This window comes from Gobio gobio (assembly GCF_949357685.1).
Source record: "Gobio gobio genome assembly, chromosome: 25".
NCBI lineage: Eukaryota > Metazoa > Chordata > Actinopteri > Cypriniformes > Gobionidae > Gobio > Gobio gobio.
In genome coordinates, this window is record NC_137121.1 from 35,820,824 (window position 1) to 35,835,853 (window position 15,030).

Here is a 15,030-nt window from a genome sequence, read left to right on the forward strand (position 1 = left end):
GTATGGATCAGCAGCAGAAACGTTGCTTAGAAAGTTAGATTCTATACAGCATCAGGTATTGAGATTATGTACAGGAGCTATAAAAAACACACACAGATTGCAGCACTACAGATAGAAATGGGAGAAATGTCATTAGAAATGAGACGGATACAGTTAGCAGTGAGTTATTGGGCTCATTTTCAAGGCCATAGTCAAGAGCATCCTACACTAGAAACGTTAAAGCCCTGTTGGGAAAAAGAGAGGAGGAAAACGAAAAGCTTTGGATGGACAGTGATACAGAAAGCAACAGAACTTAAAGTTAATCAGTTAAATGTTAGTCCAACTGTACCGCTATCAGTAATAAAACCGTGGTTACTTACAGATGCTATACAGTGAATGTTGCATTGTTTGAAAAGAAAAACATGGATAAGGAATGTAATTCATATAATGTGCAGACATGTATTAATGAGTACTAAAACTATGTTTAGATACAGATGCATCAAAGAGTTCAAACAATACAATATGAGAAGCATTCATTGTTCCAGAACTTAATTTATCTGTAGGGAAATGGGTCAGTGATGAATTATCTGTTTACAGGGGAAATGATTGCAATATTATCAGCAATGCAGTGGATAGAGGAGATAAGACCATTGAAATCAATCATTTGTTCAGACTCAAGGTCATCATTGGCTAGCTTACAATACAGTCACTCAGAAAGTAGACCAGACATTTTAATAGAAATACAGCAAACATAATACAGAATTCAAATGATGGTGAAAGGCTGAGAAAACTTACATAACGCCAAGTTGTCTGGTGGAAAACAATTACTCACTGAGAGGACACTTTTTTTCGCAGGCGACGTCCCACTGAGTGAATCAACTGGGAATGGCCTTTATTTGCATGTATTTACCTTGCCCCAAATATCTCCACTTCATGTTGAGAGATCACTTAGAATTCACCCAAAATCTATTGGATTTAATGCCAATTCTCACTATACAGTATTATATGTGTTTGATATTGTTTGAAATGTCTCAGTGCGAATGGTACAAAAATCTCATCCCCACAGAAATAAACAAGAAGTTAATAAGAGTTTTTAGAGCTTAGAGATATTTTACTCATGACGGTGGGTGTGGCTTTTGGAGCCATTTGGTCTCTTCTTCCAATCCAGACAAATGGGAACTCGATTCCATTTAAATTCCCTTTGTTATCATGTATTTCTGTTTGAAAAAGGTTTCGGTCTGGTCTGAGTTACTTAAAGCGATGTAGTAGTAAGTTCGGGGCGCAATACTATCAACAAGATTGGCCCGTAACACAGAAAACGCTCTGTGTTAAGTAATATTCAAAAAGTCAGGAAATATTTCACTTTTTAGGCTATTTCGGAATATTTGATGTTATGTATGGATTATCTTATAATTTATTATGTAATCGGCATTATATATTTACCTGACTGTTAATAAAATGGTTACATTTTGATCCTTTCTGAATCACTCTTTAATTATTAACTATCTCCAGTATGAAACGAATATAATTTCAACAAAGGGTTAAAACGTAATGATTAAATGTGTGACCAAACAATCAATTGGCATTCTAACCTAAATTCGACAATTTGATAAATGGAGTCAGATAAAGAATATTATAATTAAAAAATGGTTTGCCTGAAACACGAACGCGCAAACGACCTTCAGTCGCAGCTCATTACCTTCCTTGGAAGCGGCCTTAAAGTGTTTTTGTCTGGGATCCTGCACATATTGGTGTCTGAGTAAATTAAATAGCAGACAAGGAAGCAAATGAAGCCATTAAAAAATAAAGACATTAATTTATCAGTTAAAGCTGCTGTCCATAACTTTTTTGTGTTCAATCTTTACAAAAATAATATAATGAGAATATACAACATGAATCCAATTTTCCAAACCGTGTTTTTGTCTTACCCTGAATAATTATGGTACACTTATGATACGTGTTCATATTGGGACTATTTCAGGCCGGTCTGGTAGGAACCGCTGCGGAGGAGCACAGTCACTGCGTGACTCGCCATAGACATAAACAGAGAGAAGTAGCTCCGGCTGCAATGTTCTTCCGCAAGACGCATGCCGTTCTGTTTATTAACCGCTAGAGCACTAAAAGTTACAGACTGCAGCTTTAATCTGAACAAGAATGAAATCAAGAGTATTATTATTAAGAAAAGGTAAGCAAAAACAGTAGATCAGGAGAAGAAAGGTCAATGGTTTTACAGGATTCAAAGGAAAGTGTGAGAAGGGCAGGGAAAAACAGGAGTGATGAGATATCAAGAATGACATTTGGACACACAAGTCTAAATAGTACACTTTATAAAATGAGTAAACACGATACAGGAAAGTGTGAATTGTGTGAGCAAGAAGAAACAGTGGAACATTGTTATACTGTCAGAAATATGAGACTGAAATAAGGGTTTTAATACAAAATCTAGCAAAAGTAAAAATGCAGGTTATATTAGGAGATTTTACAAAACAATTTAGGAAATAAATAATATACATTTATTTTTCAATATCTAAAAGTGGCTAATTTGTGTGAGAGGACTTAAAAAGGGAGGAAATGTGTCATTTTGATGAACTGATGAGTTTTGGTTCCTTGTCGCCTCTGACTTTTGGCTTGCTCAGTTGGGGACACTAAATATTCAACTACATTACTGATCCGCCTGCATTGACACTTATTGTATGATAATTGAATTGAGCTGGACGATTATATCACAGATTTCTCCAGAGCAGCTGTCCAGCCAAATCAAATTCTGTTGCATTATTTTCCTGTTACCACTGTAAAGCTGCTTTGAAACAATCTGTATTATAATAAGAGCTACATAAATAAAGGTGACTTAACTATCTAGTTCTGTTTTACAGTTTTATCACTATATCTACCCATCGTATCTGTACTTATTTCCCTTTATGTTTATAATTACCTTCCAGTTTTCTATAATTTGTCACTTTTGTTAATAATTTTGATTGTGCCGTACTGCTGTGTAGGGATGGCATTTTGTCCTTTTTGAAACAGAGCCTGACAAGGTTTACACCTTTAATATAAACTAATGGCTAGAGGTTTATCATTGTGTAAGTGCATTAACATTTAACACCATAGACTTTAGACTCCTTATGTTCCACCAGTCACAATTCTGACCAGACATGATACCGGTTTTGTTCATGGACTAATCAAAAAGAATACATGTACTCCAATATTGTTGAATACATTTCCAACACTATACATATTCATGCCATCCCTGGGAAAAGTTTGGGATTAAATGGGTTAGTTCATCTCACAAACATTATTAACTCTTTAAACGAGAAGATGGGTGGCTCTTAAAAGAGCCTTTGGGGTGGATAAGGTCAGAGGTCACCTCACTTTGAGCTGGTGTATTTGGTCACAGCCTTTGTGCCCTCGGACACGGCGTGTTTGGCCAGCTCTCCGGGCAGCAGCAGACGCACGGCGGTCTGGATCTCTCTAGAGGTGATGGTGGAGCGCTTGTTGTAGTGCGCCAGACGAGACGCCTCACCGGCGATGCGCTCGAAGATGTCGTTGACGAAAGAGTTCATGATGCCCATCGCCTTGGAGGAGATGCCGGTGTCAGGATGAACCTGCTTCAGGACTTTGTACACATAGATAGCGTAGCTCTCCTTCCTGGACTTTCTGCGCTTCTTTCCTCCCTTAGCGGCGGTCTTGGTGACGGCCTTCTTGGAGCCCTTCTTAGGCGCGGACTTTGCTGGTTCAGGCATGATGATGAAGAGTCAATGAATGTGTGCTCAGGAGCGATCCAGAGGATTTTATTCACCGACATATGCTAATTTACTAAGAGATGCGGAATTCTTCTGATTGGCTGTTTTCATAGGCCGAGCCCATAAACTCGTATTTCATTGGACAACTCAAAGCATCACGAGAGGAACGAGGGCCAATCACGGGCAGGCAAATATTAACCCCGCCTACCGCTTTATGTGTGAAGGAGACCCACACGATCTCGTTTCCTTTATTCCTTTCCCGCTCTTTTTCTTTGATAAAAGTTAGAAAAGACTAATATTCTGCAAGAATAAAGATTATATTACTTTAGAATAAAGTAATAAGATTCCTTTTAAAAATAGATTTTGTAACATTTAATTTTCCCCCAATTTTAACTTTTTTCTTGATTCTTTAAATCACTTTGTATTGCAATAGTTTTCTCTGAAATACACATCAGAACTCAAAAGCTAAATAAAGCAAAAAGCTGATTTCAATGCAATTATACAGCATTGAAACATCTTAGAACATTAAATTATTTGATGAAACGCCAATATTTTCTTTGCAGAACTTTCACATTTCTGTTATTCATATTGTTGATTTAAAATAATATAACCATAAGAAGCCGGACAAATTTCTTCTTATAGAACACTTACGGTGCATATAATACAGGTTCAGTGGACCACTTGTAACTTCTGCAGTTGTTTATGAAATACAACCCCTCCCTGTGAAAGATATGGAATATTATATTGGGCATTTATTTCCCATTTTAAAAAAAATATTTAATTTTCCATATGACCAGCATTGCTGTGACAATACTCTTTATGTGAGGGAGTGTGTGGCTCTTAAAAGAGCCGTTGGGTTTGTGGTTTCTCTTGATTTCAGGCGTTTATCCTCCGAAGCCGTACAGGGTGCGTCCCTGCCGCTTCAGCGCGTACACAACATCCATGGCGGTGACGGTCTTTCTTTTGGCGTGCTCGGTGTAGGTCACGGCATCGCGGATCACGTTCTCCAGAAACACCTTCAACACTCCGCGGGTCTCCTCGTAGATCAGACCGGAGATGCGCTTGACACCGCCGCGGCGAGCCAGACGACGGATGGCGGGTTTGGTGATTCCCTGAATGTTATCGCGCAAAACTTTACGGTGACGCTTAGCGCCTCCTTTGCCAAGCCCTTTACCGCCTTTGCCTCTTCCAGACATGATTCACTCTCAAAAGGTTTGTAGACAACAAGTGGAGAATAAGCGCTGCAAGGAGGCCGATTATATTTGCTTACAGGACCTGACAGAAACCACCCCGCGCCACACGCCCCGCCCCTCGATATAGTTCAGCACAAGACAATGTGATTTAACCCTAACCCTGATCTGAAAAAAAAAAACAGGTTTTGTAAGATTTATTTAACGGAGATGATATTAGACGAAGATAATTATATTATATATAGAGATACTGAATGAAAATTAATATATTCAATGCAGTAATTGTATATAACAGTATATTTTCATGTAACAAGTGAGGTGTATTTATAGAATATGCATGATTTCAGGCCTCTCTGATCTACACTGTATGTCTCCCCAGTCAGCAAATTTCCTTTGGCACAGATTTGGCCCAGATAAACAGCTGAGCTGTGGCCCAGATAAGATCGTGTTTGCCGGCCCATATATGGCCCTCATCTTCTTTGCCAGAACTAAACCAAAGGAGTGCCATAACTCCACCAAGCATGAGCCAAATAATACAATTTAATGTGGCCCACGTGTGAACCTTGCATGCAATTTTAGTATGGTTGAGTTCTGTTAAAATCTATGTGGCCCACATGCAGTTGACAGTATGTAAAAGTCTTATTAACTCAAAGGTAAATTAAACACTCCACAACAACGAATGTGCTCAAAACAATTTACTTTTGACAAGTGTTTAAATAATTACAGAAAGACGGTTGTATTTAATAATTACCGTAGGATTCAGTTCAAAACATTTCATAAAAATAAATATAATTACAGCAACACAGTTGAATTTAATAATTACAGTAGCATTCAGTTCAAAACATTTCATAAAAATAAATATAATTACAGCAACACAGTTGAATTTAATAATTACAGTAGCATTCAGTTCAAAACATTTCATAAAAATAAATATAATTACAGCAACATAGTTGAATTTAATAATTACAGTAGCATTCAGTTCAAAACATTTCATAAAAACAAATATAATTACAGTAGCATTCAGTTGTACTTAATAATTTAAGTAGAATTCAGTGGAAAACATTTCATAAAAATAAATAATTATAGCAACACAGTTGTACTTAATAATTTAAGTAGAATTCAGTGGAAAACATTTTTTAAGAATAAATATTAAAGGGTTAGTTCACCCAAAAATGAAATTTCTTCAATTAATGACTCACCCTAATGTTGTTCCACACCCGTAAGACCTCCGTTCATCCTCGGAACACAGTTTAAGATATTTTAGATTTAGTCTGAGGGCTTTCAGTCCTTTGAATGTAAGTGTATGCACACTTCGCTGTCCACGTCCAGAAAGGTAATGAAAACATCATCAAAGTAGTCCATATGTGACATAATTTGGTTAGTTAGACTCTTTTGAAGCGTCGACAATACATTTTGGTCCAAAAATAACAAAAACTAAGACTTTATTAAGCATTGTCTTCTCTTCCGGTTTAGTTTGAATCCGCGTTCACGACGCCACAGTGACACGCTGCTGACGTAAGACGCTGTGACGTGTTATCTGGTGCGATAGCAGGGGTGCGATAGCAGATACCAGATAACACGTCACAGCGTCTTACGTCAGCAGTGTCACTGCTGGTCTTACGGGTGTGGAACAACATTGGGGTGAGTCATTAATGGAAGAAATTTCATTTTTGGGTGAACTAACCCTTTAATATATATGTATAAATAACATTCAAAGAGTCTTAGACTTTAATTTTTTACACCAAAATTCATGTTTTTTTAAGCGTGTATCAATGTTATGTTCAACTAGTCAACTAATGTTCAACTAATGAGAGAAATAAAAATAAATCACAGTAACTTGGTAAAGAGAACTTTAAAGAGAAATTGAGAAAGTTAAAGAAAACTTGAAAGATAAAGAGTTGAGAAGATGTGCAGGGAAGTCTCTAATGAGGGTCGGCAATGTGTTGTTGGGCCTCGCGTTTCTTCAATCGCTTTTCCAGTTAGGGGATTCTGCCTGACTGCACCTGCAATAAAAGATTAATTTAAATAATGTTAGCAGCAATACAACCTGGAAGCTAGAGCTGCATATAATGAAATACATTTTTTTTTTATTAATGTAAATTATTTCCTTTAATATTTTAACTGCAATTATTAACAGATTAAACACCTCTGATTGACCACTGTATGAAAGTTTTTCCCAGTATAATTTCAAAAAGGAATTGCAAATTGTATTTTTCAATATGTGGGCCATAATAATACCATAATTCCATATGACAAACTATTTAGTTTAAAAAAAAAAATACATTTTAAAATACTTTTCCACCAACCGGTTAAAATTTACAACACTGCATGTATTCTGCTTTACAAAAGACATGCACACTCTAATGTAAAAACACACCAACACAGATAGCATAAATGTCACGTTTTAGTCCAAAGACAGTAAAAGTGAGACTAGCCGATTTCATAGATAGATATTGACTAGGGACTATATTAGGGGGAAGCACAGGCGAAGCACTGCTACTTGGGTTCAGAGATATCACGCAGCAACACATGAAATATGGCTGATTTTGTGAGAGACGAAGAGGGTGACTTCTCAGACAGTCAAGATCCAGAACCATACCTCTATGAACTTTCAGAAGAGGAGAGTGCTTTGAAAATAGAACGACAGGAGGAGGTTTTATTTTTAAAAACGGTGGCACGTTCCTTTAAGTGAGCAGCTGTGGATGTGATCAGCTAATGCCAGAAAAAAGAGGAAAAAACTGAATAGCTAACCCCATCCCCTGTAATTATTATTATTATTAATATTTTAATTAATTTAATAAAGACATATCTTACTATTGCAATAATATACACTGTAAATGAAAAATTAGTATTTATAATGCATTCATAATAATAATAATAATACAATAATATTTGGATTGATTCTGATAAACAATTATTATAATAATAAAAAAAAAATTACTTTACAGAACAACAGTAAAATTACAATACTAACATTTATGGATGTCTTGCCAAAAGTTAAACCACTGAGCTTTTATTTTCTCTTTGTTGACAACAGATTTAATTATTAATAATTCTTATTACGGATGGTTGGTGCACGTTGCATTCCCAAATGCAAATTATAAGCGGCTCAAACAGAGCGCTTGCAGAGAAGCATTTAATGTGATGCAACGCAACTAGAAAAATCTTTAGTCGAGGACAGTCCTACATGGATATAATAAAATGATGCTTGGAAAAGAAACTTTCAGCAGTCTTAAGGCTGATTTATATGCATCGCACCTACGCCGGAGCCTCTACGCAGTAGGCAACGTGTTGGTTTTCATTTATACTTCTGCGTCGTTGTCCACGTTGACGCGCAATTACACATGCAGAGGGAGCATGTGAAACCCGAGGGAGCGGTTCTAGCAGACCAATCACAGCGATTGCGTTCGCGTAGAGTTGACGTGTTGTAACATTTTTGGAGAGGTGTACGTCAGGGTACGCCGAAGGGTACGCGCGCTCCAAAAAGCCTACAACGTAGCTACGGCGTAAGTTCGTGCAGAAGTATAAATTGGGCTTTAGGGCCCTATATTGCACCCAGCGCAATTGACTAAGTACACTGACGCATGTATCATTCCAATTCTCCACCCGACGCAGAGCTGACTTCTCCCTCCACAGACGCACGTCTGTAAATTAGGGAATGAACTTAGTGCAGGAGTGTGTTCCTGCACTAACGTTCCCTGGGGATATTCTGCAGTTTCACAAAACAATTCCTCCACAAACCCGGAAAAATATTGTTTAAAGTCAGTGGCGCATAATTCAGACTATTTTAATGGCGCGCGCTTGGCGAGTACATAGCGCGCATTCACTTAGCAGTCCCCATTTTTGCAAACCATTCATAATTACAAGGAACAATATTAGCTACCACGCGAGGAAAATAATTGTGGTGAAATTAGATTACTTCTCAGAGGGGACGTGCTTTTAAACGGATGTCTCAGACCGTTTTCAGGAGAAGAGTATTTCTCTTGTGAAAAGATGTGCAAAAATAGGCATGAATACACATTTACCCAAATTATTCAGGCTAATTGTAGTAATACAGGTGAAACTCGACAAATTTTAATATTGTGCAAAGATTATAATTTTGATGATTATGGCTAACAGTTTATGAAAACCCCAAATTCTAAATCTGAACAGAAATTTCGACCCTCTGAAAAGTACAATAATGCATATAGTTATATATCCTAAATATATTAGTTTGACCTTTTAATTTGAATTACTGAAATACATGAACTTTTGCACGATATTCTAATTTTCAGAGTTTCACCTGTGATGTATTGTGCCGTGCTCTTGGCAAACCCGCCGTTATATAATAGCAATCATGGAACAAGCGCGCCAGCTCTTAAATGGAATGTGAGATGACGCTCTGATTGGTTTATTTCACGTTACGCCCAAACCACACCTATGAATAATGAAGCTTCTTCAGACCAACACATTTTAGATTTGCGTCGGGCGCAATAGTCATTTATCCCGAGATCCGCACACACAGTTACTTGCGTTTCGCGTTTGATACTTGCGTTTCAGATCGTCAAAATAGGGCCCTTAGTGTTGTTAATTAGATGATGGAGATGATTTTACAGTTTCTCCTGCATTATGTTGATTATTAGGGACAAGAAAATTTATATGATGTTTGAACATTTTTCGTGGAAGATTTCATTAACAAAATGAACATGCACAGGGTTTTCAGAAAACACATGACCGAAAATGAATCAATTTAAGAGAAAAGTTGTTTAGGGGATTTAAGCTCTAAACCATTAATTTGTGACATTACTATTACTGAGATAACAGAAATTACAACACAATGTTCTGTAAAGCGGTTTTGAATAGTTGTGTATTGTGCAAAGTGCTATAAAAATTAAAATTACTTCTAAAAAGGTTCTCACCAATGACAACTTCCTTTACGACCAGGCGTTGGACACCAACCTTCCCATTGACTTCTCTCCAATTCATCACACATGCCACAGCAGTTGTAAAATTGGCTTTCAGCACTCGCCACACTGTGTCTTTCAGGTCAAAGCCACCAACCAGACCCAGATACGTAATCTGATAGGAAAAAAAAACATTGTGTAAGAAGTGGTTTAAATATACAGTGCTGGTCAGAATAATTTGCCCCCCTGGTAAATATGATCAAAGATGGCTGTAAAAAATAAATCTGCATTGTTTATCCTTTTGATCTTTAATTAAATTAAATTAATTGGCAAAAATCTAACCTTTTTCATTGAAGTAAAAGAATGGAAAGTGGGGGGAATCACATTATGAAATAAATGTTTTTTCTCCTAAACACGTTGGGAACAATTATTTGCCCCCTTTTATTAAATACTTTTTGTAACCTCCTTTTTCCAAGATAACAGCTCTGAGTTTTCCTATAATGCCTGATGAGTTTGGAGAACACCTGACCAGAGATCAGAGACCATTCCTCCATACAGAATCTCTCCAGATCCTTCAAATTCCCAGATCCATGTTGGCGCTTCTCTTCAGTTCACTCACTCATCATCAATAGGGTTCAGGTCAGGGACTGGGATGGCCATTGCAGATGCTTGGTTTTGTGCTCAGTGACCCATTTTTGTTTTGATTTTGATGTTTGTTTTTGGATCACTGTCCTGTTAGAAGACCCAAACATGGCCCATTTTAAGATTTCTATAAGAGGTTGTCAGGTTTTTTTATCTGTTGGTAGTTGATCGAATCCATGATGCCATGTATCTGAACAAGATAGTATACATTTTGATTTCATTTTACACATGGGGTGCTTTTTTATCCCTGTGTGCACCAAACCCATCTTAAGTGTTTACTATCAAAAAAAACAATTTTTTTGTTTCATCTGACCATAGAACATTTGAAAAGTAACTGACACTACTGGAACTTCAAACGGGACGGGTTCTATGGTCAGATGAAATAAAAAATTAGCTTTTTGGTAGTAACCACTTAAGACGGGTTTGGTGCACACACGGATAAAAAAGCATCCCATGTGTAAAATGAAATACTATCTTGTTCAGATACATGGCATCATGGATTCGATCAACTACCAACAGATAAAAAATCTAAACCTGACAACCTCTTATAGAAATCTTATAATGGGCCATGTTTGGATCTTCCAACAGGACAGTGATCCAAAAACAAACATCAAAATCAAAACAAAAATGGGTCACTGAGCACAAAACCAAGCAATGGCCATCCCAGTCCCTGACCTGGGGCCTCATGTACAAAGACTTGCGTTGAATTCATACTAAAACATTGCGTACAGACAAAGCTGTAAATGTGCGTACACACAAAAATAAAAACACCAGATGTATGAATCTCTGCGTACGAAGGATCCCACGCATGTTCTCTTTGTACATCCCAATTAACGTAAAATTGAGCGCACAAGCACAACGCCCCACCCAGTCTCCTCTCTTAAATAAAGCAATTTAAATATGTTAATGAGTCCACTTTGGCAAAAGAAAGCAGTAAGAAAATGGCTATAGAAAGCGGCAAGAAACAAAACTTTACAGACAGTGAATTGGAGGTGCTACTATCGGAGGTAGAAATGAGAAAACAATTTTTTTATTTGGAACTTTGTCCTCCGGAATTAATAACAAAAGGAAAAAATATGAGTGGGAGAGTTTGGCAGTCATCATCCTGGGCCAGAAAATCATTGTGGTCCCTAAAAACTCGTTCTCTTCGGATTCTGCCATTAGCAATGTCCTCTAATAAGGCCAAGCTGCCATTGCCATAGACTAAGGGTTGTATCAATTTGCATATGCTTTTATATGTTCTTACTTAATTGCAAAATTGATAGAATATTCCCATAAGGTTCGTGTGACAATATGTCAATTATTTTATAAATTGCAAATTAATAGCAATACTTCCCACAGGTGGTGGTGCGATAGACTTGTAGAACAATTCGTTGTGTAATGTTTGCAACTTCACTTCATTGCCTGTAAGAGTCGCCAACGGACAAAAACAATGAGAAATGTACGTACGCCAGACATGAAATTGGCGTGGAGGAACGCACATTCTCGCGTTAATTTCACTGTTAGAACATCCGACCGTGAGCGTGAAAGCTGGCGTACGCACAAAAAAGGTTTTGTGTGTATGCAAGATTGATACATGAGGCCCCTGAACCCTATAGATGATGAGTGAGTGAACTGAAGAGAAGCGCCAACATGGAGATGGGAATTTGAAGGATCTGGAGAGATTCTGTATGGAGGAATGGTCTCTGATCTCTGGTCAGGTGTTCTCCAAACTCATCAGGCATTATAGGAGAACTCAGAGCTGTTATCTTGGAAAAAGGAGGTTACAAAAAGTATTTAATAAAAGGGGGCAAATAATTGTTCCCAACATGTTTAGGAGAAAAACATTTATTTCATAATGTGATTCCCCCCCACTTTCCATTATTTTACTTCAATGAAAGGTTAGATTGTTGCCAATTTTTTGAATGAAAGATTAAAAGGATAAACAATGCAGATTTATTTTTTACAGCCATCTTTGATCATATTTACCAGGGGGGCAAACAATTCTGACCAGCACTGTATATTTAAATAGACCACCCTAAAATTAAAATGCTGTTATTTTCAAAAATGAACAATAAACTATCACTAACTCCATCTGAAACCATTTTCTAGGTTTGTAATATGGAAATTCTTGTCATTGCCCCACCCATACTGCACATTTCGGGCTGGGCGGTATGACAATATATACCATAGCAATGGTATATAATCTGAGATTTACATTACAGTACATTTATGCATTTGGCAGACGCTTTTATCCAAAGCAACTTACATTGCATTCAAGGTACACATTTTACATTTTGTCAGTTCTTACTTTCCCTGGGAATCGAACCCATGACCTTGGTGTTGCTAGCGCCATGCTCTACTGTTTGAGCTACAGGAAAGCTATATATCCAGAGATATATCCAGCTGCAGCCCTGCAGCACACCAGTTTCAGAACACCAGTTTGAAACGCATGTACGAGAGAATACGGTGCAGGACATACTTGATGTTAAAGGGATAGTTCACCCAAAAATGAAAATTCTGTCATCATTTACTCACCCTCAAATTGTTTTAAACCTGTATGAATTTCTTTCTTCTGCTGAACACAAAAGATGATATTTTGAATAATGTCGGTAACCAAATGGTTTTGGCTCCACCAAATTTGATGGACCCCATTCACTTCCATAGTATTTCTTTTCCCTACTATGGAAGTCAATGGGGTCCATCAACTGTCTGGTTACCGACATTATTCAAAATATCTTCCCTTGTGTTCAGCAGAAGAAAGAAATTCATACAGGTTTGGCGTCGTGAACGCGGATTCAAACTAAACCGGAAGAGAAGACAATGCTTAATAAAGTCTTAGTTTTTGTTATTTTTTTATTTTACATTCACAGGACTGAAAGCCCTCAGACTAAATCTAAAATATCTTAAACTGTGTTCCGAGGATGAACGGAGGTCTTACGGGTGTGGAACAACATTGGGGTGAGTCATTAATGGAAGAAATTTCATTTTTGGGTGAACTAACCCTTTAATAATGCATGACATATTGACGAACACGGAAGCGCAGAGGATAGACCAAAACAAAACACCAGTCACGAATTAGAAGTCTAAAACGAGAATTAGTTTGAACCGTGAGAGGCGTCAAACTTTACACTACTCCTACATCTACGTCATACATTGTCAAGTGTTACTCTTGTGGCGTAAGTCGACTTGCGTAGGCTGTCTGCCCGAAGCTAGTTATTTTAGTCAATAAGATATCATTGAGATGATTTACTCAATAAAAAGGCTTAACCCCCCAGAGATGCTCTGGGCAGAATATATGGACAGAAACAGCCATTGACTCTCATTAGCTGGGAAGAGCCAGGACATTTTTCAATATAACTTTGATTGTTCGTCTGAAAGAAGAATATCATATACACCTAGGATGACTTGAGGGCGAGTAAATTATGGGCTAATTTTCATTTTTGGGTGAACTATCGCTTTAAGCACAATAAGTCAAGAAAAATAACTTAATGTAGTGCACATGCTGACTTACACAGCTAAAGTGCACAAACAGAAAACCAATTCAGTTGTCTTTCTTTTGTCAAAATGACCATTGTGAAGAGTATTCATGTAAACAGTTGGTTATGTCTCAAGTGAACATAAACAGTTGGGTGTAAACTAGATGTTTATTAGTATAATCAGTATAATTAGCAGCCTAATATACTTATTGCTCTGTGCCATTAATGCTAATCAAACATAAGAGACAATTACTTCTGCTCTTGACTAAATACCTATTACAATGCGTTCACACAAAGCGTTGATACTTGATGGAGGGCGTGTCTGAAGCTTGGTGTTGACAATTGTCATAGTGACAACAGCCAATCACATTACTTCCAGCTTGGACTGCAACGTGCTAGGATATTTGCATAAAGGTGATCTGATTGGCTGACGTCTTTGTTGGCGCTTGAAAAGTTGAAAATGCCTGCCGCAAGCAACGCCATTGATGCAACAACCCAAATTCAGTTCGGCAACGCATGACATCAGCCGTTCAAAGTAAATGAAAAAATCGTTAGCGCAACGCCCCGTGTGAATGCACCGTTATAGCTTTAATAAGAACAGATTTATATATAAGTCATACAGGGAAGACAGTTAAGTATTTTATTTTTATATTTGATTATTTAATATCTTTACCGTTTCTAACTACTAGGCTACATTTTGTTTCTTACCAATTCTGATTTAGCATCAGGGTTCATCTTCAGCTCAGCCTCCAGGCACTGGAGAGACTCTACATCTTTTACAGGAAGACGATCTTTGAACTTGGCCCCATCATGGACATCAGGCCTTGGGCGATGTGTTGACTGTAGAATTCTCATAATTGTATTTTGCTGGTCAAGAAGCATTTCTTGTTTTGTCAATATCTCCCTCAGCAAAACTGAAAGAAATAAACATGCATATTAGCTGACTGACACATCAATCAAGTCAATGTGTTGCATTAGGACTTGATATATTCTCCAGAACAGATTAGACAATTTAATAGATTATTTTCCATATGTCCAAAGAACATTATTCTCTACAACCATTCATCGTAGATATTAAATCAAGAGTATTACACCTGTGTTAACTTTAAAGTTGCACATTTGTATAACATACTTTGTA

At 37.3% G+C, this 15,030-nt stretch overlaps 3 protein-coding genes across 3 annotated transcripts in view; all 3 read right to left on the reverse strand.

The window, feature by feature from the left end:
* LOC307122033 (histone H2B-like) overlaps window positions 1-15,030 on the reverse strand; it is a gene marked incomplete at its 5' end in the record, with an annotated part of 119,972 nt that overhangs the window by 28,376 nt on the left and 76,566 nt on the right. The gene's annotated exons all lie outside the window — the stretch shown is intronic.
* On the reverse strand, window positions 3,345-3,719 carry LOC307122034 (histone H2B-like; the record flags this gene model as incomplete). Its single annotated transcript, XM_079809835.1, has 1 exon — window positions 3,345-3,719. One exon carries the CDS (start codon window positions 3,717-3,719, stop codon window positions 3,345-3,347), a length of 375 nt encoding a protein of 124 aa, XP_079665961.1.
* LOC307122040 (histone H4) lies at window positions 4,604-4,915 on the reverse strand (the record flags this gene model as incomplete). The annotated part of the gene is made up of 1 exon (XM_079809840.1): window positions 4,604-4,915. One exon carries the CDS (start codon window positions 4,913-4,915, stop codon window positions 4,604-4,606), a length of 312 nt encoding a protein of 103 aa, XP_079665966.1.